This window comes from Elephantulus edwardii, unplaced genomic scaffold (assembly GCF_000299155.1).
Source record: "Elephantulus edwardii isolate Elephantulus edwardi_28Jun2011 unplaced genomic scaffold, EleEdw1.0 scaffold00102, whole genome shotgun sequence".
Lineage (NCBI taxonomy): Eukaryota > Metazoa > Chordata > Mammalia > Macroscelidea > Macroscelididae > Elephantulus > Elephantulus edwardii.
Window position 1 is genome coordinate 2,024,323 of NW_006399852.1, and position 25,706 is coordinate 2,050,028.

A 25,706-nucleotide genomic window follows, 5' to 3' on the forward strand; every position below is an offset into this window, starting at 1 on the left:
GAGAAGAAAGAAAGGAGATGGGATTCGTTCATGGATTGCTAGATTTTTAACAATCTTATATGTCTTTTCATTCATTACTTTTTATCCTTAAAAAGCAAAACGGCATATTCTGTTCATTTAATGTTTATTTTCAATCAAATGGCAAAAGTTTCTAGAATTCCTCGATTTCTTCATTCTTGTTTTAGAAGTTCTGACACATCTATCTTTAAAAACAAATAAGAACTGACACAATTCTGGCAAAGTCATTTTAGGTGGATTCAGGAAGAAGAATATATAGACTTTGCTCTATTTGTCTCTATCCTTGAAATAATTTTTAATTCAAATTGACATAAAAATTAATTTTTAAAAGGGAGCTTTCATGTGGCAGACCTTAGATTGTGTGGGTTTGGACTTAGGGTAAGGAAGAACCTTCCGGCCACCAGCATCTTTTCCACATGGAATCTTGGATGGAGGTGGCTCCTCATCCACAGATATCATGCAGAGGCCGGCTAGAGCAATACTGATGGTGTGATTTTCTATTGTCAATGCAAGTTTGGGCTAGACACTTTGCCAGATCTTCGGTGCCTGGGGGTAAGGAGCTGTGCTGCCAACCTGAAGGCACATGGTTCAAGTCTACTAATTGCTTTGTGGGAGAAAGATGGGCAATTTCCTCCCATGCAATTTACTGCCTCTGAAAACTCCCTGGAGAGCCAGCTCTGAGTCAGTTCCAAACTGATGATAAAACCAACCTAACATCATAGGTCCTGGTAGATCTCTGCATCTCTTAGCATAGAAAGAGTTGTTTTGATAGATAACCAATATGTTCTTGTCCCTAATAGTTCCTCATAGACAGAACTTCTAGAACACAATGAAATGAAATGCAATGAGTGTAAATTCTTATAACCCAGAATCTTAGCACTATTCAGTAACCCCAAAGCCCAAGCTTGAAGCCCTGTTTCTGAAGCTATATAAGGAAGGATTACTTTATTGGGAAAATTCTAAGTAGCGGTGCAGCTCAGATTCCAAATGGGCTTTATGAGGATGCAGAGAGGCCCTCGTAGCTTTCTGAGTTAGCATCATGGTGGACTGACTACTCAGTATCAGCTGGTGCAAGGACAGGGTCATCTCAGGACGGGATCCTGGAAGAGACAGTGGGTCTCAGACAACAGGGTATGGCCTAGAGTGCTGGGCAAAGACCCCGATGCATTAAATGGCCCCTAGTGAAAAGTCTCAATGGGGATGAATCTGAGTCAGCAAGGCAGGGCACAGGCTAAGCACAAACCCTGACTACACTCAGCTGTGCTCTTCCTCTCTTTTGAATATTAAAGAAACCACAGTGAATGAAGCAGGTGGCCAGCTGCCATCAGGAGCCAAGAAACAGTGGCCGAGCTAGTTGATAACCATGTGGCCCAGAAGAGATAGTTCAATATTAGGTCACTGCTGGTCAGTTGTAGCCGGCATGGAGCTAAGCTCTTCACACACAAGCTGGCTCCAGGACCCCAAGGTGTCTTTTGGGAGATTCAAACCCTATATGCCTAGTTACAAAGTGGTATTAATGACAAAACGCCATTCCCTCCAACTCTCCCTGAAGGCACGTATTCCTCTATGATTCAGGCATCTCCTTCTCTATGTAATCAGTTAACTAAGAGGGCATGAGCTAGTGAGTGGAAGGGAATCCATCTGTCCTGAGACACTCGCTTCCCATGGCTGCGATATGCTCGCTGGGGTGCGATTTTCCCCACCATTACGCAGGGTGTCGGTGTGTCTTTTAGCAATGACGAGGCTCAACTTGAGCTGAACCCTTGAACGAACAGACATTTGAAGTCAGTAACTGGAAAGGATGCTCCCTTTGTGACGCATCATTTTGAGGAGATTCTGAATGTCAGATTGAAGAATAAAGAGCGAGATAGGACTGGGTTAATGGAGTAAAGGATCCTGTGTGCTCACATAGACGGCTCACTGACTCCTTTCATGGTCTGTGAAAATGAGCTGCTGTTTTAGCTTCTGATTCTCTTCAAGCCAGGATGGAGTCCCGCACTATTGTACTCACTTCAGACAGACATTGTCTCCTGGTTTAGTGGAAAGGGATGAATCCCATTTATCCATTAACCAACACATTCAATAAGAAAAGACTGCCTCGTGCCCTCAGGGGAGTAATTAACTCTTGGTTCAGCAAGGCACTAGCATTTTGGTACACTTGGGCCCCCACATATCCCAGGGTCCTGCTGAAGGCTCCTGTCCCAGCCCGTAGCTAAGAGAGTCTGCAGCAGTTCTTTAAACAATGGCCATTCAATTCTCTTGACCATGTGATACAGCATTTCCCTGTGATTTTCTAGGAACATGCCAGGAAAGGAAAGGGCAATAGGGTTTGGTTTTTTTTTAAATTTTTTTATGGCTCTGGTCGCTTTGAGGTAAGACATGGCCTTTCCCAGGGGTTGGAACCCACCAGCTGTTCTGCAAGAGAAAGGTGGCCAATCCCCCCCAGCGCAGTTAAACTGCCTATGAACACCTGCTGGAGGGTCAACCATGAGTCAGTTCTGATTTGACAGCACATAACAACAATAATAACAACAACATTCACTGGACTGTACGCACTGGGAATCTGTATGCCGTGGCGCTGTTGGACTTAATTAATACCAATTTTTAACCTTGCTTTTGAAAACAGCAGGAGCAAGGAGGTGACCGGCCAGGCTGGGCCAGCGGCTCGGAGCCCCAGAAGCGGCTCTGTGCCCCAGCCCCGTGGGCACAGGGACTTACTGTCATACTCCTGCAGCAGTTCCACCGCAGTCAGGAGAACGGCTCTGTGCTCCGGGTCCCTGATGTTTAACTCGTCCAAGTCTTCCTCCTCCAGGAGCTTAAAGGTGTCCAGATCTTCATAGCCATTAAACAGGAACGTGGGCATGTGCTCCTGAGAGATAGAGAAGGCAGAAGTGAGTCCGCAGATCCTGCCCTGTGACACGTGACTGACTAACGGCGAGGTTAAACCCTGCCACCCCCTTCCATCATTTTTATGCTAATGTGAAGATTAGTCAGCGCCATCTGCATTATAAGCTGTGCATCCCACTCCTACGGCTCAGGAGGCAGACGGGGCATTTTATTAACCGGGGGCTGAGAAGACGGGCAGGGCATGCCGTGACGGAGCCCACCGGCTTGCCTTCTAATTGTGCCCTTGACAGGCACTGACTGCTTTAACGCAACACATCACAGCAAGGAGGAGAGTCTGCCTTCATTCCCAGAGCTTTTGAACTACAACTCAGCGAGCTCTCTCGCTTACTCAGGAGCAAGAGGGTTTTGCAAGGACCATTGCAGATCTAGTCTCCCGAGGGCTGGGAGTGATGGTGGTGAAGAGGCTGGGGGAAGGGTTCTCATGGCGCCTGCGGAGGGTGCCTGCTGGCCGTTCAGCAGGCAGTGCGCTAGGAGCCAGAGTGCCCTTCTGGGTGGGGCGCAAAGCTCTCATTTCTTTAAAAGTTGCCCTTTGGGTCACTACCAAGTTTTGACCTGGGCTTATGAAATCACTGTAGCAGAGGTCCAGGGCAACATGAGAACACTGACAAGTATTCCAGCTTTTTAAAAAGTCACAGATGCCACTTTGATGACTAAGGTGCATCTGATCATGATCACTTGTCTCATATGCATGCAAAAGTCAGAGACTGAGAAAGAAGACGGAACTGATGTGTTTAAACTGTGGTACTGGCGAGGAATGCAGAGTGCCTTCTTTTATACCCATATAATATACACATTACACGTTTCTGCATTAGTTTCTCGTGTACACCACATGTGTGCATTATTTAAGCAGAGAAGCCTGTGTGGAAAGGTAGGGGAAGTCTCGGACTGCCAGAAGAGTGAACAAATCTGTTTTGTTGATGTGTGTTGTCAAGTCAGAATCGACTCATAGCTGAGCTGCCAGCAGGTTTTCAGAGGCTGTAAAGTGCATGAGAGGAGATTGCCCGTCCTTCTCCCCCAGAACTGCTGGTGGATTCAAACTGCGTGTCTTTGAGATTGCAGAGCAGCTTCTTACCACTAGGCCACCAGAGCTACCACTGAATTCATTTTAGGAAAGCCAGAACATTCCTTAGAGCAAAGACGGTGAGATTACTGCTCCCTCTGGATATGCCATGAACTAAGACATACTGCTAGAAAAGTACACCGTGTCTGGTAAAGGGACGGACCAGAGAAACTAGAGAAACCTGTAGTGAGGTGGAATGACACATTAAAGGCAACCCTTGGGGAAGGTCGGGCAGAGCCAGGCAGCCGTGTACTCTGCTTACACACAGGGTCAACATCGAACAGAACTGACTTACTGGCAACTAATAACAACAACAACAGCCATCTCTGCAAAATACTGGCTATTCCATTCGTGTTGAATGACAGAGGTCACCCTCTACGACGTCCTAAAACCACCTCTTCAACCTCCTGCTTTAAGAGCAGACAACGTGTGAAGTGAATACTGCGTGACGATGGTAAGTGACTGACTTTCAGGTTAATCCGGTCGAGCAGATCTTCCACAGACTTGGGCTGGGGTGGTCTTCCTTTCCGCCTCCTCCTGGTGGGGCGCTTGGGCTTCTCCTCCTCCTCATTCAGCACATCCACGTAGATGAACTTGAACGTGCCGACTTTGTTGTTCAACAGGCCCATCCACGTCCCCATGGGTGGCTTGCTGATTATATCAATGATATCGCCTTTCTATGGACGAAGGAACAAAGGTCTTTCCATTAGATACAGTTCTAAGCACAAGCCAGTCAAATGCATTTACTATTCAGATGTGGAATCACTCTGAAGACCAGAGCCACATAAATCACCCTTTTGAATGATTTACAGAAAAGAATGACTTGGGAGTTTGCACGAAGGCCAAAATAAAGGCTTAGGTCTTTATCTCCACTCTCTGGTGCCACAGGATGAGGTGGGTTTGAGAAGTACCTAGACTGAGGTGTGCAGTCACCATAAACTTGGCCCTCTGAATACCCTTTTATCATCTACTTCCTGGAAGAAAACTCTTCCACCCATCAAATGCCAGTGGCAATCTACCCCGTAATGATGATGTCCTGTGTTTCCTAAGGCACCATCTTCCCCATAGAAAGACCTCTAATCACTCAGAGAGGGCAGGAATCTCTCATCAGCATAGCAATTGAGGTAGAAGTGGAGAGCCTCAGAGCAGAGAACACGGGGGCTGCAGAGGGAATTAATGCCTGAAAGTTGGCTAGTCTCTTGTCTGTCTTCCCAAAATGGGGACAAGTTTGTAAAGATACTGTCCAGTATATTCCATGAGAGCCCAGCAAAAAGGGAGCAAAAAGGAAAATTCTGTGAAGAAACAAAGAAAATGATGCACATAACTCTCTGGGGTCAGAGGAGACATTGTGAAGAATTAAAAGTGTGCTCCCCTCAAACTATGTTCTGTGATCTTGTTTGGAAATAGGGTTTCTTTGTTGTGTAATTAAGGCCCTAATCAGTGTAGGGTGTGCCCTAAATTTCTGAGTTAGAGAAAGAGATTACCACAGGGCTAAACAGGATTGGGGGTGGGGGTGGGGCTGGCGGAGGGTGCATGGAGCCTAGAAGAGAGGACACCTGTCTGCCTGAAAAACAAAAACAGAGTTGTTGAGTTAGTCACCAACAGCCCCCTTGTGTCCTGTAGGATGACTCTGAATCAGCCATTCCTGGAGATCCCACAGGACAGAACAGAACTGTCCTACAGGGTTTCTGTGGCTATAAATCTTTACAGAAGTGGACTGTCAGGCTGCTTGGGCTCAAACTGCTAACCTTGAGGTTCGCAGACAAGCACTCTGACCAGTACGCCAGAGGCGGATAAATATATAAGCCCAAGTCCTTCCAAGATTGCTGGCTCCTAGAAGCTAAAAATGGAGCCCTGGTAGCTCAGTGAGTAAGCACTCAGCAGCTCATAAAAAGGTCAATAATAAGAACCTGCCAGTCGCTTATCGAACAAAGTTTAACAGGGCAGCAAAGCAAGTAAGAGACGGTGGGGAGGATGTGGCAAGAAAGGAACTCTTATACACTGTTGGTGGGATTGTAAAATGGTCCAACCATTCTGGAAGGCAGTTTGGTGCTTCCTTAAAAAGGTGAACATAGAAATTCCATATGACCCAGCTATTTTACTACTTGGAATATACCCTGAGAATATGGGAACTGAGGCACAAACTGAGATTTACACACCAAACTTCCTAGCAGCATTATTCACCATTGCAAGAACATGGAAAACAGCCCAAATGTCCAACCACAAGTGAATAGAAAAATTATGGTACATTCATACAATGGAATACTACGCAGCATGCAGGAGCAATAACTTTGTAAATTATTACCTAACTGGGGAGGGACTGAAGAGCATTATGTTGAGTGAACTAACTCAGTCCCATAAGGATAAATATTGTATAAAACCATTATTGTAGAATGAGTATAAGGATCCAGGAGGGGTGGGAGAGGCTGGAAGCAGAGGGATGTGGAGGTACAGGGGGAAGGGGGGGTTAATCATTGGATTGTACAATTTGATGGGGGAGGTGAGGGAAATGGAAAGAATTTGTTCAAATTTGTATTCAAATTTTGTAAACAAACTAGTAAAGAAAGGGGGAAAAAAGATTTACAGCCTTGGCACATACACAGAATAGCTCCACTCTGCTCTCCAGGCTGGCTAAAAGTTGGAATTTATCCCAGGGCCACAATAAGAACTCTCAGGAGTTGAAATAGACTAGAACCTCCACCTGGAGTCACACCTACATTTGGGCATCTTTTCTCATGAACTGAGAGAACAATCAATGTTATTCTTTAAAGCTTGCCACTTTGGGGCATTTCGCAGCACATGCCTTGAGCTTGAGCGAGTCCGTGTCGTAGGGGCTGGGCGTGAAGTCGGTGTGCACCCGGGCGCGCCCACAGAAGGGGCCCCGGTAGGGCGGCTCTTCATCGTCACCGTCTTCTGACTTGACACTCTCCCTGTTGCTGGTGGAAGAATCCGTCGTGCTCACGGTTTGGCCACCTATCCAGGAAAAAAAGGAAGAATACGGCTAAGTTGCAGATCTCCTGCACACAGGCTAGGAAGAGAATGATTCAGGGGTCATTAAGTGTCAGGCCGGCTGCAGGGAGGCCCTGAAAACCATCCCTCTCAAACTTCCAACAGCAGGGGAAATATAAGACAGAGACTCCCGAATGCACCCTGCCTTTAACACCCACGTCCAATAATTGGTAGGTATCCTATCAATACTCCATTTGACATATAAGGACACACACTGTCCTGGAGGGGTGAAGTCCCTTGCCCAAGGCCAAGAGCTCTAAGTGGTGTCAGTAACCCTTGGTTTTCCCCCATTACCAGCTGATCTACACCCCCACCAGTCCTGGAGTGGATGGTGGTGTCTGTTACCAAAGACACATGCTCCTCTCGGCCTTCTCCTTGGATTGTGCAAACAGTTAACATACTCAGCTACCAATTAAAAGGCTGAAGGTTTGAGTCTATTCAGGAGGTACCTCAGAAGAAAAACTGGGAGACTTACTCCCCCAAAAACCATCCACTGAAAATCCTAGGAGGCCCTGTTGTATTGGGACAACCATGGGGCCACCAGGAGCTGGAATATCAACTTGATGGCAGATGCTTTCTTTTTCCCTTTCCCCCCCACTAACCCCCACCCTTATTTTGCTGGTCTTCACAGACCCTGTGAACACAAGATCCTTCTTCCAAGATGCTTTGCTATCCTCTCCCTCAAAATCAGTAAGCCCTGTGGTCCCACCACTTAGTGACTAAATAAGTCTGATTAAGTCCCGCCATCTGCAGCGGTGTCACCAACGGCTCCTTAATGGTGAGAAGGGGTTGTTTTGAATCACCTGCGAGCAGCGTTCAGTAAGGGGCTGGTTTTAACTCCCAAGGTTCCATCCACACTTACTCATTGAGCTCTGGCCGCTCAGCGAGCTTCGCAGGCTCTCCACAGAGCCACCCGCCTTGAGCTTGGGTTTGTCCATGCGCTCTGAGTCCGGCTGGGATGACGGAGGGGAGCCGGGCATTCCATCAAGGCCTGAGTCCTGAAACGGTGTCAACAGAATGAAGTTTCATCATGGTGGGCACGCGTCATTTTGTAACTTGCAAGCATCTGCTGCTATGTGAGTTAAGTGCCATCAAGGAAGCCTCCACTCAGGGGAAGTGATGGGCACTATCTTTATGGGGATTGGGTCCATCATGGTAGCTATTTCTCAGCAATTTAATCCTTCATTCAATCAATCAAATAGGTCTTCATATCCATATTTTATTTGAGACCCAGGATTCTCCTCCTTTTTAATCTATATTATCTGTATTTTTAAGTAATTATTGTTAACTTTATGTAAGTATTATTTCAAGCACTCGAAATTATTTTTCATATGCAAATAAATGTCCTTGAAAGCTTCACCTACACATCTACCTCTTTGACAAAATATTTATTTAAAGGCTTAGAGAGGCCAAGCATATTTAATAGTCTACCAACAAGGCTGGACTTTAAATGTAGGTCACACACAATTCACTATTCATCTAGGATCTGGAAGGACAATCACAGAATAATTCAACAACCTTAGAAATGGGCATCTACCCTGGGAGAAAAGCGCACTGCCTGTTTAAAAGCATCCTGGCTGGAGTCTCATGGTTTTTCTTTAACAAATGGTTAAAACTGGCTAAAGAAATGTCAACTAAGAGACATAAATGGTGAAAATGCAGTTTTTCTGTCAGTAACAAAATTTCTACATGTCACACTGTGAATCGCTGTACAGGCAGGAAGAGATCAGAATACAGAGCATAACACCTCGGCAATGCTCTGCCTTTCTTTGGGGGAGCAGTAGAGGGCGCTCTGGTGGCCTACTGGGTAAGGAGCTGCACTGCCAACTCAAGAGCAAGCAGTTCAAATCCACACGTTGCAAGAACGACAATCTCCTGCTGCGTGATTTACCGCTTCTGAAAACCCACTGCGCGGTCAGTTAAGAGTCCTTTCTGACTTAATAGCACAGCAACAACAGTGAATTTTCAAAGGAACCCTATTGCCGTATTCTGTTACAGGTGGGGATGCTAATTGGAAGGTTGGCAGTTCAAATCCACCAGTTGCTCTGTGTAAGAAAAATGAGCTCTTATTAAGCTTTGCAGCTTGAGAAATCTGATGGAGAGTCAGAATTGACTCCAATAGTGATGGGATTGCCTTTCCTGGATTCTAAGTCTAGCAGCTCCTGTTTGCGTGGAGAAAAGCATGACATGTTGATCAGATTCCTGGTGTTCTCAGGGCACACATGACCACACTTCCCAAAGTCTGTAGAGAGAAGAGTTGATTTGCTAGGCTAGACGGCTCACTGGCGTATGACTCAGCCACGTGAGCGTAAAACCAGCTGAAGGGAACCTGTTATTTGCACGCTGCCGAATCATCACAAGGACTAGAACGCGTCCCTGCAGGCCCTAGAGAAAGCATTTCCTCACCCAGAACCCCCTTCAGAAAAGCAAGCAGACGACCACAAACACAGCGGCTAGGAACAGTTATCATTATAGGAAATAGCTGAAATGGCAAAGCAGATCTCTTGGAATACACTTCCATTCTGACTGTCTGAATCATAAAGTCAATGACATTTTTACTTAAATAGCTTTGAGGTGGGGGGGGGAAACCCCATCTTTTGGAAGAAATATGAGACATACATCTCTGCTGTAATACGGTCTCAGATGTTTTGCCTAATGTTAACGAATTCGTCACTTTTTTAATTGATTATGGGTAAGAACAGGAACCGACCCAGATGGGGCGGGGGGCACAGCCATGAATCAAGCTCCCTATCAGTGGGGCTGCACTAAAAATTCAGGAGCAACAACCAAGAACCTAGCAGCATGAAGTCTCTGCCTACACAAAAGCATTACAATGATGCTTATTTTTAACATCTATGAAATGAACACATTAAATAAAATAGCAAACAGGATAACTAAGAACACAAGATTGTTGGCTGGTAGTATAATGATAGAAAAACACTCAAAATGACACTAGGATTCCATGATTACGATCTATCAAACGGTGAGCACCAAGGCGTGTGGGTTTTTTGAGGGTGAACTCCAAGGTGCGTGGGTTTTTTGAGGCTTTTAGCAGCTTTTTGAATTTGGGGAAAAAGCAAACACAACGAAATGCTTTTAGCAAGCTGTGATCTCTCTCTCTCACCTCATAGGAGCATCATGGCTGCTATGCCGATGGAGGCGGACGAAAAGACGGGACACTATTCAGGGAACACGCACAGATGCTGCCCAGACTTGCTCTGCACATCTAATAACCCAGGATTTCTCAACCCCGGCACAACTAATATATAGGATTGCCTAATCTGCGAATGTGGGGGTGTCCTGAGCATTATAAAATGCTGAGAAGCATCTCTGGTCTGGACCCATTGGCTAATCTGCTAATATGGGGGTGTCCTGGGCATTACAAAGTGCTGAGGAACAACTCTGGTCTGGACCCACCAGCTGTCAGTAATCTGCCCTTTCTCCAGCCAGTCCAGTCATGACGATCAAAAAACCTCTCTAGACATGGCCTCGGGGTTGGGTGGGAGCAAAACCCCCAGAGAAGCCTTGTAGTAGAGGGAAGGTGACCAGTTAGGACTGGTTTTATGTTAGCTGGGATTCTGTGAGTTGCACAGAAGGCTTGAACACTTGACTCATGGGCCCAGCAGAGGGCAGCAGCTAAGCAGATACCTGCTTTCTTGACTGGTAGACCCAGAGGCACCACCCACATATAGAGGCAATCAGACCAGGTACAGATACACCTCATTTCACTGTGTCTCATGTATAATGCCTTTATTTTTTTATTTAAAAAAAAAAAAAATCTGTGGCAATCCTGTATAAAAAGCAAGTCTTTTTTTTCCATCTGTGGCAATCCTGTATAAAAAGCAAGTCTTCTCATGCCATTTTCCCAACAGCTTACGCTCGCCTTATACCTCTGTCATATTATCACAATACCTCAAACTTTTTCATAACACTATTGCTCACTTAATAGACTATAACATAGCTCCCATACAACTTTTGTATTGTTGTTGTTGTTACGTGCCATCGAGTCGCTTGCAACTCATAGCGACCCTATGTACAAGAGCTCTAAATGCCGTTCTATCCTGTGCCAACCTAGCCATCTCAAATGCACTCATTCCCACCACTCCAGTCACAGAATCGATCCATCTCATCGAAGGTCTTCCTCTCCTTCACCTCCCCTCCACTCTGCCAAACATGATGTCAAGGTCCAGTCCCTCCTTGCAACATGCCCAAAATATGTCAGACAAAGCTTCAGAATCCTTGACTCCAAGGAGCATTCCGGCTTCACCTTCTCCAGGACAAACCTGTTTGTTCTCCTAGCAGTCCATGGTATATTCAACCCTCTTCTCCAGCACCACAGCTCAAAGGCATCAATTCTCTTTCTATCAACCCTATTCACTGTCCGACTCTCTGACGCATAGCACATAACTGCGAAGACTATAGCCCGGATCAGGGTATATAATGTAATGTATACAACTTTTGTATACATTAGGAAATAAAAATTTGGAAAAAAAAAATCACGTGAGTTGTGGTGGTCTGGAACTGAACCCGCAGAAGTCCTCAGACTCCAGAAAGTGCTGTCACAGCAATAAGAGACCCCCATGGTCAACACGTCGCATCTCGGTGGTATGTCCAGTCCTTTTACTGGGCAATTGAGACAAACACTAGTTACCTTTCTTGGGGAGAAATTCTAGAAATAAGGGGTGGTTGTGGTGGAAGCAAATTCCATGACACCTAATTTGAGAGGCTGGTCAATGAAACATGGTTTGTGGGAACACTTATATTATGGGAGTCATGTGGCAGTAAGCATTTTCAGCTTACCCACCCTTTACTTCTCCAGCTTGCAGTATGCTTCTGGAACGAATGATTGATGAGAAACACCACACTTCAAAAGCCCACTCATGGAGAGAACTGGACTCTTTCTTTGGTTTGATTCTGATGAAAGCTATCTGCAGCAACTGGCATTTTAGAGGATGGAATGTTTGTGTTTACATTTCAGCACGCCTGGTACAGAGAAGGGAACAATTCCTTTACACCTCTGTTTCCCCTCTCTTCTCCTTTCTGAGTGTGTATTCCCAGCACAAGCACAGGGCTGTGCATGCCTGAGTGACTTTGTGTTCACACAATGAATGTCTGTGACGCGCAGTGTTTGTCCACAGAAACAAAGCACAATTATGTTGAGAGTAGCAGGCGTCATCTATCTACAACCTTGTCCGGGAGAGGCTGGGTGCCTTGAACTTGGGAGCTGCGTACCTGCTCCACAACAGAGCTGCTGTACTTCTTAGACATCCTCTTCCTCATTGTCTCTTTCACCGACTTCACCTTTTTCCCCAGAGAGATACGGGAGGCAGGGGGCGATTTGATTACTTCTTTGTACACAAAATCTCCTTCTTTGCCCTGGAAAACAAAATATTACAAAGGGAGCTTTAATTCATGGTGACAGCCCGCAATGTCTTGCCTTGACACTCCTCAAGAATACCTAGAGTCTCTGGGATCCCAAGAGGCACCACAGAAGAAAGACTTGGCAAACCTCCTGTGAAAAATCAGCCATTGAAAATCGGATGGCACACAGTTCTGCACTGAGCCACACGAGGTCACCATGGCAACTGGTAACCACTGAAAGTGAAGTCCAGAAGCAGGTTTTAGTATTCAAACCCACCTCTCAAAGCAGCACTGGCATCTGCCAGGTTCTTTAGTTTCCGCAGGATAACTCAGGGCTGTGTTATTTGTCTGTGGGATAAAAAGCGGAACCGACTGAGCCCTGAGGAGTTTTCTGTCTGTTTAAAGGGAACTGTGAATCATTTTTCTTTTCATTCAATCTTAGTACAGTTGTCTCTGATTACATTTTCCCCACCATTTTCTAAAATCCAGGGAATACGGGGAGAGTCAGCACAATTTCACCAAAGTAAATGATGACAACGAGAAAGATGGGACAACCAGAGCTATGCTGGCTTCATATAAGGATCTGCGCGCCAATCCCGAAGGCACACGGTTCAAATCTGCCAGCTGCTCCATGGGGGATAGACAAGCAATCGCTTCTCACGCGATTAAAATTCTCTCTCTGAAAACCTACTGGAGGGGCAGCAATGGGTCGGTTCCGACTCGACAGTACTCAACAACAACAGAATAAGTACAGGGAACTCTGGTGGCCTGGTGGTAAAGAGTTGTGCTGCCAACCCAAAGGCATGTGGTTCAAATTCACCAGGTGCTCTGTGAAGAATCCCCTCCAGTGAGATTTATGGCCTTCTGAAAATCTGCTGGAGGGTCAGTCAGGAGTCGGTTCCACAGCACATAACAACAACGGAGTAAATATCATCTCCTCCCATAAGGGTGTGCAGCCTGAGAAGCCTAGTGGAGGATCACCAGGAGCTGCCGTCTACAAAGACAGTGGATCTCGTGGTCAACATAGAAGGAGCCCTTGTGGGGTAGTCAGTTAACTGTTGGGCTGTCGACCACTCCACGTTCCTGCTAATATTTGTTGTTGTTAAGTGCTGTCGAGTCAAGAAGGACTCTTAGTGATGCTACGAACAGCCCTGAACCCTGTGCCATCTTCATCATGTCAGCGAAGATTTCAGGACTCAGAAACATGGTGTGGCAGTCCCACTCGGTCAGAATGAACTCTTTAGATAGGAGTTTGGATTTTTGGTTTTTGCAAACACATAGAAACACCGGGGACACTATAGTTAAAGCAGCAGCCTGCAACAGTAAACATCAGTGATTCCAGCACACCAGTTGCTCTGTGGGAGACAGACGGGGCAGCCGCATGAGTGCAGATTTCCAGCCCCAGAATCCCTATAGGGCAGTTCTAGCCTGTCCTCTCACCCTGGAGGACTGCTGAGGGTTGGGACGGGCTCAACAGCGGTGGGTTTGCAGGAACAGTGACAGCAAGCACACGCATGCGAGTCATTAGGTAGGCAGTCATTATGCTCTCTGGGTGGGGGAAAGTGGGTGGAAATACACGTGGATATATGTATGTACGTGTTTATATATGCTGCATATGAACTCTCATCTACAGTAAGATACAGAGGGAGCATGGTTAGAGATCTTTCCCAGACATATCCCAACACCTCGTGGAATTCATTTACTAGCATTGCAAGGTCAGGAAGGTCAGGAAATAGTCTTGTGAGACAACCACATCAATTGGCATAGCTTAGTTCCTAAAGATAAGGTTCCAAAGCCTAGTTTCTTAAGTGACGTTTGGGGTCTTAACATCTCACAAAGGGCCACTGAAGATTGGTCTCTACTTGTCTGGAGTGAAGGAGAGTGAAGGAAAACAAAGATTCAAGGAAGAAATCAGTCCACAAGTCTGGCAACCCCGATGAATGGCCAGCACTTCTAGCCCGAGACCATTAGAATGAGACGGTGCCCGACCACCACCACTGATACTTCCGACCGAGGAAATAACAGAAGGTCCAGGTTAGAACGGACGACAAATGGATAACAAGATTCAAATTCCTAAAACCAGACTGTCTGGGATGAGAGAAATCCCTGAGACGATCACTGTGTGATATAATTTGAACCTGGAACCGAAGTCATTGATAGAGTTCATCTTCCAGCTAATTAACAAATTGGCCTGAAAAATCAGTTAACACCCAGGAGGGATGTGCCCTTTCAACAATCAGCCCTGGAGACTAAATAATCAACATTTACCCAGAAACAAAGATGAGAAGGCAAGGGAGGGCAGGTCAGCTAGGAGACAAATAAGGCAGCCAGGAAAGGATGAGAGAGCTGACACATTACCGGGACCGTAACAAATATCACCGAAACCTCTGTGTACTGATTGATGAATGGGACCCCGTTGACTGTATGGGAACTTACTTTGCTGTATAAACTTCATCTAAAATCCACATGCTGCTGCGATGGCTACTGTTGTTGTGCACTGTGAAATCAGAACCGAACCATAGTTGACCCTCCTGTGAGTTTTCAAAGGAAGTGAATCTCACAGGAGGAGATTACCCATTCTTCTCCTGCGGAGCAGCTGGTGGCCTCGAACAGCGTGCCTTTGGGATTGCAGCACAGCTTCTTGCCACTAGGCCACCAGAACTCCCTAAAATACACATAGTGAAAATGAAACATATTCCTTCCCTCCAAAAAAAAAAAAAAAAAAAAAAACCCAAACAAACCTAAGAGGGCTGCATTTCATCCATAAATAGTCATTAGTGAATTCTGACTTCCTACATACCTATAATTCCAGCAGTCTGGGAAGAGAGGGGAAACACTACCAATTCCTTTTAGATAAAGGGTAAGAAGTCAGAACAAAATGAGGAAAGCTCAGCCATTGAGAGTCCAACGTCTGATTGAATTTCTGTCATCGTAAGTTACGGGCGGGCTGCTTGGTTGCTAACTGAAAGGCTGGTGGTTCAAAGCTGACTCAGTTGTTCTTTGGGAGAAAAGACTTGATCGTCTGCCCCCATTTAGATTACAGCTGAGAAACAGGATGGGTTTTCATGGGGTCACTAGGAATGGGAATTAATAACAAATTGTGGGAGCTTATGGAAAGGAGTCGCGTGCCATTCCAATAGCATGTGGTTCGAGTCCAGCTGTTCCACAGAAGAGAGATGGTCCATCTCTTCCTGTGTGATACAGTACCTCTGAAAACAACTGGAGGGTCAGCTGTGCGTTGGGTTAGACTTGATAGCACATGGTAACAAGGGAGTTCTGATGGAACACGGGAGTTCTGGTAAAACTGAGCTACTAACTCAAAGATGGTGGCATTGAGCTATCCACTCAAATGTGATGCTTCCCTGGAAGTTCAAATCCACCAGCATGAGAAAGATGGACAAACCCTTCCCACACAATTCACAATGTCTGAGCACCCGCTGGAGGGCCAGCTCTGAGTTCTCATTTAACAGCATAGACCGAACAACAACATTTGGCGTGATCAGCTCTGAAGGGTAGATTTCTTCTTCTAAACAAGGCAGACTGTGGTCACCTCTCACTCAATTTGTCATTAAAAGCAAAACATAAAATCAAAATGTCTTCAGGAAAGGGGGGAAACGGCACTTGCTTTTCTTTCTTCAAGATTTACTAAACAAGATTATTAATTTATCAATCAATAAAATGTTATATCCAATTAAAATAGTTTTCTTCTTACAGGAAATTCTCAGATCCCTTCTACTTCACACTGAACGTATGTGGCTGACACGTGGTGATAAACAAACTGAACTCCAAACTTCCCAGTTTTATAAAACACACAAGGGACGAACAAAGCCACACCTCAGATTCACCTAAGTTCCTGGGGTTTGAGAAAGCGAATTTTATGGAGCAGGCCATGTAGGAGACAGAAGCGGCCTGTCCCTGAGCTGTAAGCTAATCTAGCTGCCTCCGGGCAGCCAATACCTTGTAGTCATGAGGAATTACACCTATTTTGACCCCAAAGAGACTGGGTAATTCTATGCCATTATCAGACCAGAAACACCTAGGTTTTCCATAAGCCTTGGGCACTATAAACTTAAGCCCATGATGCGGATGTTGTTGTTGTTGTTGTTGAGTGCTATCAAGTCAGGATTGACTCACAGCTGACCCTCCAGTGTGTTTTCAGAGGCAACAGTCACAGGGGACGACATTGCCTCTGGTGGTGCAAACACTCAGTATGCAAATCGCAGCATTCCACTGCATTATCTGTGAATTGTTATTAGATATACTTGCACTAACAGGAAGAAAAAAACATGCATGCACAAATGGTTAAATCCATGAGAGTCAAAGCCAATGGAGGAATGGTTTTACTTGAGCAGATTTAGAAACAAAGGCATTAAAGGACCTGGGCCCCCATGGAGGGATGAGGTCACAGGTGGACCTGTGGACCAGGGAGGAGTCCCAGACCAGGAGAAACAGGGCTTTTTCTGACGTGATTCAGGCCCATTGAGGGTCAGCGTGATGATGGGGTCAGGGGCTTATAGTGACCTTATATGACAGAGCAGAACTGCCTCACAGGATTTTCTGGACTTAGCAGAATCTTAACCGATCTTTCTCCCACAGAGCTGCTAGGTGGGTCTCACCCACCAGTCTTTTAGTTAGCAAGAGGGCTCCTTACCCAGTTTTCATTTCCACAAAAAGTAGTACATGTGAAATTTTTGTCACCCCCATCACTTGAATCCTGACCACCTTCCTTCTGACATGTGCACCTCTGATGGCTTCTCTTCTTCAGACACATACTCACCATCGGGTCGGAGTTGTTATTGCCAATGTGTAGAGTGCGGTTGGTCAGGTCAAATCCTCCAAAGCTGCAGGTTCTCTGTGGAGAGCAGAGAGTGGGGCGGGGAGAGACCAGTCAGCACTGAGTCAGCCTTCAGCGCCCGACCCCAGAGCCCCCTGTCCTGGAGAGCACTGAATCACAAATGTGTGTGTACAGGATGAATGTGGGAAACAAGAAATGATGAGGAGGGAAGAGTCACATGGTCATGTCATAAAGAAACGTCCCTCGGTGTGTCCCTCCACGGGCCACCAGAATGCTTCTTCATCCTAAATCCTGATCTCCTTCACATGCAAAACCCAACAGGTTATTCAAGAACCCAAACAACAGAGGGGAAAACTCCATGTTTTTAGTGCTTTAAGTAAGTTCTCGTCTCAGCAATAAAGCGTCTCTTTCTACTTTCCCTAATGCAAGCTACACAGTCCTGATGGGGAGGAAATAGTTATCAGGGCACCCATGTGTTCAAGAGTCTTGGAAACTCAGCCTGAAATGCTGCTACAGTGAGGAGAGTCATGGGGTTTTCATCTCAAAGGCAACTGACAGAGGCTTTTCTAACAAACTTGTGTTTTGTTTAGTTTTAAATCACTGGGAAAGGAAAGGGGGGGTTATGTTTACAGCAGTCCAATCAAGCCAAGAGGATTACTCACTCCTGCCTTGCCTGGCTTAGCCAAGTATGTGGAGAGCTTTCCAATCCAGCTGCCCAACCTAATTAATTATGACCCTATTTCTCATAGCGTATAAATGAAGACACCGCATTTCCCCCCAGAAAGAAAAAACGCTCACTCTGTGACTGCCTCTGACCACACTCTTTCATTTCAATAGGAAAATCAGCAGCGCTGGATAAAGGACAAGAACTTTACTGCCTTCTCAGCTGGGTTCAAACCTCATGGAACTGCCTCTCACATTTCAGTGACTTTGTATTTCCAGAATTGACTTTGAACTTGCTGTTGTTGTATCAGTAAAAGATACTCAATGGAATAAACCAAATTATTTTAAAAAGGGAGAAAAAGGCCTCATAAATGAAAATAAGAATCTCTAGGAAGAAAGAGAAACGCAAAGCTCATTACTTTTTGAATAATACTGTTCATCTTAGCAATGTAGAATCAAAGCTGAATAGTAGATTTGGAACTCGTTACTTTGCATTGCACGTTTCTCAAAGAGCCACAGTTTGTAACCATTAAATGGAAGAAACGAACAAGAAAACCCAACAGATACTGTCAGTGTTGCTCATTTAGAACAAATATGTGGCCAATGAATATTAATGAGCTGAATTAATAAAGGAGAAACTCTCTGAAGAGGAAAGTCTAGGCAGTGGAGTCACCCAGCAAATTCAAGTCTGGGTCCCGCCACTTCTGGCTCTGCGATCAACCACTCAGGCTCTCTGAGCGCTGAATGCTTCACAGGTGACACAGAAGCGACCTAGCTCATTGGATCTGAAGCCTTCTGAATGCCATCAAACGGAATATGTATGAACCGTTTAACGGAAAGCCAATTTGCCACTTTTGACCCAAAATGTGTATGAATTGTGTCTGAATGGAAAAACTGACCTGCTCTGTAAACCTTCACCGAATTCACCAAAAATAGTTAAAAAAAGAAAACAAAGACTTTGTGCCCCCAAAGACTTGCTGATTTCCTCTATTCTTTCCCATCAGAGCTACTCTGAGATTCAGAAGCTAGTGTGGTGACGTTGCTGCTTAAACGAGATAAGGGACTGGAACTCCTGTGCCCTGACATTCTGGAAGCTTCTCTTGTTCAACTAGCATATCTCATGGATAAGTCGAAAGAGGGAGAAATGGCAGAAGCCAAACGTGACAGAAATGGTATCTGGAGACAAACAAGACAGGTTATCACGGAATTGTTTTTCTTCTTCTTAAGGTTGTTGCTATTTTGAATAATCTCTGGAGACATGTTTCCTCCTGGAACATTACTTTCATTTTATAATAACAATCAGTGGATGGCCTGATTTCCTTTAAGGTCAGCCTCGCTGATCTCTGTTCTGTAATGGGTCACGCATGAGAAGAATTACTCAATGAGACGGCGGCTCCATGCAGGAAACCTGGATCGATTCTCATGAGTACCCATTACTTACAGAAGCTCTTGTCGTTCTGAGATGCTGATTTCAGCAGAACTTCCAGACAAGATGGGCTAGAAGGAAAGGCCTGGTGAGGTCTACTTTGAAAAATTCTATGGATCACAATGGTCTGGTCCAGGACCAATCAGAGGAAGGCACCGTTAGGCATTTTATGCCTTTGTTGAAAAGGTTGTGATGAGTCAAAGGAAGGTTCAATGCCAGCTCCCAGCCACAGTATCTAGACAAGAGGCAGCCCCTCTCCATGTAAAATCACTCCCCAAGCCAGCAACCTGAGCAAGCAGTGCTACAACCACCTCTTAGAGTGAATTTTTATATTTACTTTCCCTCTTCAATTTATAAACGTTCTTTCTCCTATTTTTTTTTGCAAAGGCAGTGAACTGACTCCAGTGTCCTTCCCATGAGGCTGGGCTTCCTGGGCACAGTATGGAGCCCAGATGCCTCATGACTCCACAGTTTCTCACTCCTTCTTTCCACTCCCTGAAGCATTGGGACCCAGCACTTTCTTTCTCACTGTACACGAAATCGCTGACAAGGAATTTATGTGGAAACTCTGACTGCCATGAATTAAAAACTCATTTCTTCATATGCCTGCTGCACAAAATAAAAAGCTGGAGGCAAAGAAGCAACTGGTTTTCTCAAATCCCATTGAAGACACCACCCAGGAGAGGCTAAGGAACCTGCAGTGGATGTATTACTATTATTAGAGGAATGGATTTTTTGAACGGGGGTCCAAATTTTTTCTTAAATAACTGGTTATCCTCAAAATGGCAGTCTTCACCACAAAATAAACCAGGTGGCACAGAGAACATTCAAAGTGAATAACTAGTCTTTGCTCTGGTGTATATATACATAGATGGAGGCTAAACGAGGGTTTTGGCATTCTACACTTCCCGTATAGATCAATCTGTAAACATTGACAGGAGATGCTTGTGGGTGAGGAGAGCAGTCAATGAGATAGGCATGCAGCTGAAAACATGTTTTGGACATGTTGAATATTTCTTTTTTTTTTTTAAATGGACAAAATTCCCAAAATGCCATGCATGTCTGTTTCTCAAAATAAAAATTGGATGGCCAAAGGAAAAAAAAAATCAAACACACACCACCAAACCAAGACAGGTGAGCCCTTCAGTGAAGACAGTGCATTGTCATTTCCCTGTGGTTTCATCAAGCAAATATGGCATTTGCAAGAGGCAAAAAAGACTGAGGCTGAAAAGAGAAGGAAATGGTACAATTTGAGAGGAGGTGAAATAAAGATATGCCAAGAAGAATGGAAAAGAATTTCTAGATTAAACCAAGAAAAAGTGTTCTTAGGCCTGTTTGATTTTTTTTTTTTAAAAAAAGGTCTTAATTATGTTATTAAAATACTAATTTTCTAGTTCTTTCTCTGGATAATAGGAAATGTTGTTCTACTGGCTGTCCAAATGTATTTCCAGGGAAAACTGATGTGGAGGTGTCTAATTCTGTACTGCACATTATTTCAGCAGTTATTAAACCTGTCCGATACTCCCTAAAGCCCAGATGACTTTAAAGGTGTTCCGTCTCACACTGTTAAGTGGGATAGAGATTTCATAGTTCTACCTTCATAGGGATGAAGGTGGGTGATGGGGCGACAAGTCAATGCTTGAAAACAAACTTATCCAAATGTCCGTCTTCGTGTCACATGCCCACAAAGTTCATGAACACAAACTCAGAAAGTAATATCTAGAGCTAAGGTCCTGTTATAGTTTTAACCTAACTATACTTAAACCATGTGGCTCCTTGGAGGCAAGGATTCTGAGGCTCCGTCTAACATACTTTGGACATGTTGTGAGGAGAGACCGGTCCTTAGAGAGGGACATCATGCTTGGGAGGGTGGAGGGACAGCGCAGGAGAGGAAGGCCCTCTATGAGGTGGATTGATTCAGTGACTGGGATAATCGGGATGGGAGTGTCGGAGACAGTGCGATTGGCACAGGACAGAGCGGAGTTCAGGGCTGTTGTACATAGGGTCGCTATGAGTCGCAGGTGACTCGACGGCACATAACAACAACAACAACATACTTAAGACAAGGATAGTTTTAACTGGCACAAGACCACACGAGGATCAAGTGAGCCACTCAAAGTGGTCAATGTGAGAAAAGTCTCAGGCTGCTGGGATTTAAGCTCAGGGCCTGGTCACCCAGTTATCAGAAGTCCTGCCTCTGTGTTATCAGGGGGCGTGTCAAAAGGCATACAGGGAGAGGCACTGGGAAGAACAACAACACATAAAGGAAATGGAAGAGCAAAAACTACCCTCCACCGAGACCAACTGGGCAGGCACAACTACTTTATAAAAAGTCTGTGAGTCAGAGTGGAGAAAAGGCTGGATGGGTAAGGAAGAGAATTCTGTTATTGTAAAACAAAACCCACTACCAAAAGCGAAACGGAAGCCTAAGAGAGGTCTTGCTACATACTGATAGTATTAAAAGCGATGAAAGATTTATACAAGTGGGGAAAGATGGAAAAGTAAGAAGGCAGTTAATGCATGTTGAAATATTTAGAAAAACCAAGGGCTTGCAACCTACAGGCCTTTTAGGAGAGGGAAGGTTATTTTAAGGATGGCGTTGGCCATTCAGCTTCCACAAAAGCAGAACTTCGATGAATTTAAATGACAGTCATTGTCCGGGGAGGCACATCTTATTCATGAATGTGCAGAAACTCTGAGAAAGTCACCGCTGGAGGCGTTGAACCCACTCTTTCAAGGGGCGCCCGGCCAGCAGTCCCAGTTGGATTAAGCGTGGAGCTGGGGGAGAGCTAAGCCAAGCACCCCACAGTTCCTCCTTGTTCTAAGCTACTTTCTATGGGTTATTGTGCAGGCAAAAAGGGGGATGGGAGCTTCGGGAGGAGAATACATATACTCTCAAGTTCAAAAGGAGTCTGACTTTGAAAAGACATGTTCCTGGGCGTTACTCATTCACTAAGAGGCTTGAAAACAATTGGATGATTTGAATATAGGTATCCATTCCTTGCTATGTGTAGAAGAGATTTTATGGGGCAAAGTGGGACACTGTAAAATGCAGATTCCTTCATTTAAGGGGGGGAGGAGGTCCCATTAAGTGTGTGCAAACCAAAAGGGCTCTATGCCCCTCCTTCGCCTCCCTACTAAATGAAATACACTCAGCCACGTTTTCAAATCATCCAGTTGGTGACTGTGACGTGAGCTAATTTTCCATGGCCAGTTGCCACAGTTTGCAGTAACTGCAAAGCGCAGGCATCTCTTTGAAGGGCATGTCGTTCTTCTGTTTTGAATCAGCTTCTGCAAGGCCAAGTGACACGATGGCTGGGAGTCAAGACATGTGTGGCTAAGAAAGACCAGAGCCACCACTGCCCCGCACGTCCTGCCCTGGCCCAGTGTCCAGGGGTGGTTTAAGTCTAAAACCTAACAATTCAATGGGCAAGAAGAGAAATGGGGGAAGGTCAAGGGGGGAAAAAAAGGTGGCTATGAACTACAGATGTGAGGCGACGGTGGGATGGAGCCCAAATGTCATGGTTAAAGAGAAAAGAGAGGAAGAAGGCAGGCTTGGCAGAGGAAAGGCCATAATGCTTGACTGCACATCACAGAAATGACAAGGCTGGCCTCGTGACCATGGGTGTGACTCACAGACTTCTGGTGGATTCTCAAGAGAACCCTTTTAGTACAGCGGTCCACTGTGGCGGCCCACTTCCTCTTGGCCTCCTCCTCCTCCTCCAGCAAATACCGCTTCAGGTCCTGCTTCTCAGCCTTGCTCAGGGTCCTGTCTGAGACGGGCCGCACTAGCTGGGTCAAGTTCAGGTGGCTGTAGAGACTCCGTTCCACCACGTAGGTGATATTGAACTCGCTGACCGATGCCCGGCTGCGCGCCCTTCTACCGGGGAAACCACAGCTGCTCCCAGCTCGGGACTTGGGCCGGGGCACCTGCAGGTCACAGGTGGCATTGCTCCCGCCCTTTCTGGAGGGACGCTGGCAGAGAAAAGCTCTGGAACACGAGTAGTTAGTATCCATCTTCTTCAGGCGGATTTGCTTCCGCACGCTCTGCACCTCCTCCAGGGATACCAGCAAGTGGCGCCTGCGTCTGTGGTTGTCATAGAAACAGACCCCATCCGTACTTACCCCATGGCTCAGGGACCCCAGGCCCTTCTTCATCTCTCCCTCCGTGAGGGAGCGGGAAACCTTCTGGGCCTTTTCTTCTTCTGGATAGGAGAAGAACGTCCCCATCTTCTTAGGGGGTTTAATCAGGCTTCGGCCATCTCCTTTGCTGAAGGTTTTGACCAGTTTCCGGCCAGCTCCCCAAGTATCCAGGCTGCTGGAGGATGGAGAGGTGGTGAGGGAGTCGGAATCATCTTCAGGAGGTTTCTCAGGAGAGCCATCGAAGAACAACGGCTTCTTGTGGACTCCTGAGTACAGAGCAGATCTCTCATCCACGCCTGGGGAATTGTCAAAGGCCTGCTCCTCCCCTGAAAAAGAATCAAGACAGACATGTTCATGCACCATTCGACTATTTGTCTCCATGTGTCTGCAGCCAAAGACAAAAACTCAATGTATAAAGAAAATGAAGACTCAAGGGAAAAACTAGTACATGATTAATAAGCAAGTTATAAACCATGGTCTCCACTCCCGTGAGATCAGAGGGACTAGATGGTGCTCAGCTGCTACTATCGCCTATTCTGACCAGAGATACAATGTATGGTCCTGCGTGGAAAAGGGGGGCGGGGGAAGGTAGAACCAAACTCAAATTCCTGATAATTTCCAGACTTGACATGGTAGAGACTAGAGGAACTCTCAAGACTGTTACCTTGGGATATTCTTTAAACATGGAACTCAAACCACTCCCAAATGTTACCTACCAGCCGGAAGACTGTTGGTGTTATGTATCATCAAGTGAGAACAGACTCACAGTTAACCTCTGGTGGGTTTCAGAGGCAATAAATCTTACAGAAGCAGACTATCCATCTCCTTCCCGTTGAACTATGTGTGGATTCAAACTGCATGCCTTAGAGTTGGCAGTGCAACTCCTTACCACTAAGCCACCAGAGCTTCCTTCTAACAGATAGAGTGCCTCATAAAAGAATACCATCCACACAATAATAAAAAAGAAATAGTATCATTTTCTTGATCAAATTAAATATCTCAAAAGAAGCTTTAAAATGTTATTTTTGTGATTAATTTTATACAACATAACAAATGGGAATAATTGTATCTAACAATATGAAGGAAGGTTAGTGTGAAACACAATGTATATGAACTTTGTTAGCAAACAAATATAAAAGTTTTTAAAAAAATACTATTTTTAAGATGGAAGCTGGACATGATACAAATATTTCTCGATATTTAAAGGTCTTTACTCTCCCCAGGTTTAAATAGTACATGGTCCTCCAATCAGCTAAATGAGACCAACTGTCAACATACCTGGGACAAAGGATGTGGAGGTACAGGGAGGGGAACACGGAAGACAGATTGACAGAAAGAGAACAACCAAACTGGAAAAAGGAAAATGACGACATCACGTAAAAAGCATGGTCAATGTCACCGAGTAATATGCACAGCAACTGAATGAGAATTTAATTTGCTATATAAATACTTCAGTGTAAAAATTAACAAATATATATGTATATATATATGTGTGTGTGTGTGTGTGTGTGTGTGTGTGTGTGTATATATATTTATACGCAATATTCATGCTCCCTTGATAAGACTTCTGCATTCTCTCACGGATCTTTCTTTATATCCCAACCCTATAATAATAGCAATAATGATAATGCTATTTTTCATATTATTACACAACAACAATAATGTTGTTGTGTACCAATAGGTAGGAACTGACTCATAACTGGTCCTCCTGGGAGTTTTTAGAGTCTAGATTACATAGGAAGAGATTGCCTATAATTCTCCTACAAAGCAGCTGGTGGATTTGAACTATATATCTTTGGGTTGGCTGCGTAATTCCTTACCACTAAGCCACTAGACCTTCCTCTACCAACAAACACAAGTCACGAAATCTCCCTATAATAATGGTATTAATAATCTACGCTACACAGAAATTACATTGGTCTGCTTCCTAGTCTGTGGAAAATGAAAGTTGTAGTAAAGTCATTTGCAACTCTTGGCTCAGATGTTACAGAGCAGAAGAGTTCCGTAGTGTTGTCTCGGTTGTAATCTTCTTGGGAAACCTTAGTTAAGTACCTGGCTACTAACAGGTTGATGGTTCAAAATCACCAGTCACTCCTCAGAAGAAATAGAGGGAAGTCTGCTTTGAAAAGGTTCCAGCCAGTTCTCCTCTGCTCTACAGGATTCCCATGAGTCAGAATCAGCATGAAGGAAATGTGTCCGAGTTAAATCTCTATGGAAGCAAATCGCCGATTTTCTGCACTGCCATAGGGTGGGTTTGAAATGCCATCTTTAAGTTATTCATAAACCGAATGTACCACTGAGGGGCTTATTACCCTCTTCATAAG

The 25,706-nt window shown here is 45.1% G+C and overlaps 1 protein-coding gene across 1 annotated transcript in view; it reads right to left on the reverse strand.

Annotated features, from left to right (window-relative positions):
• The window catches only part of SASH1 (SAM and SH3 domain containing 1), a 283,556-nt gene that overhangs the window by 20,987 nt on the left and 236,863 nt on the right, over nt 1-25,706 (reverse strand). Inside the window, exons 12-18 of the mRNA XM_006891650.1 lie at nt 23,365-23,708; nt 17,133-17,207; nt 12,227-12,370; nt 7,857-7,992; nt 6,789-6,958; nt 4,453-4,662; nt 2,737-2,887 (exon numbers count right to left, since the gene is read on the reverse strand). Coding sequence (XP_006891712.1) covers nt 2,737-2,887; nt 4,453-4,662; nt 6,789-6,958; nt 7,857-7,992; nt 12,227-12,370; nt 17,133-17,207; nt 23,365-23,708 — 1,230 coding nt within the window. The remainder of the gene's footprint in view (nt 1-2,736; nt 2,888-4,452; nt 4,663-6,788; nt 6,959-7,856; nt 7,993-12,226; nt 12,371-17,132; nt 17,208-23,364; nt 23,709-25,706) is intronic.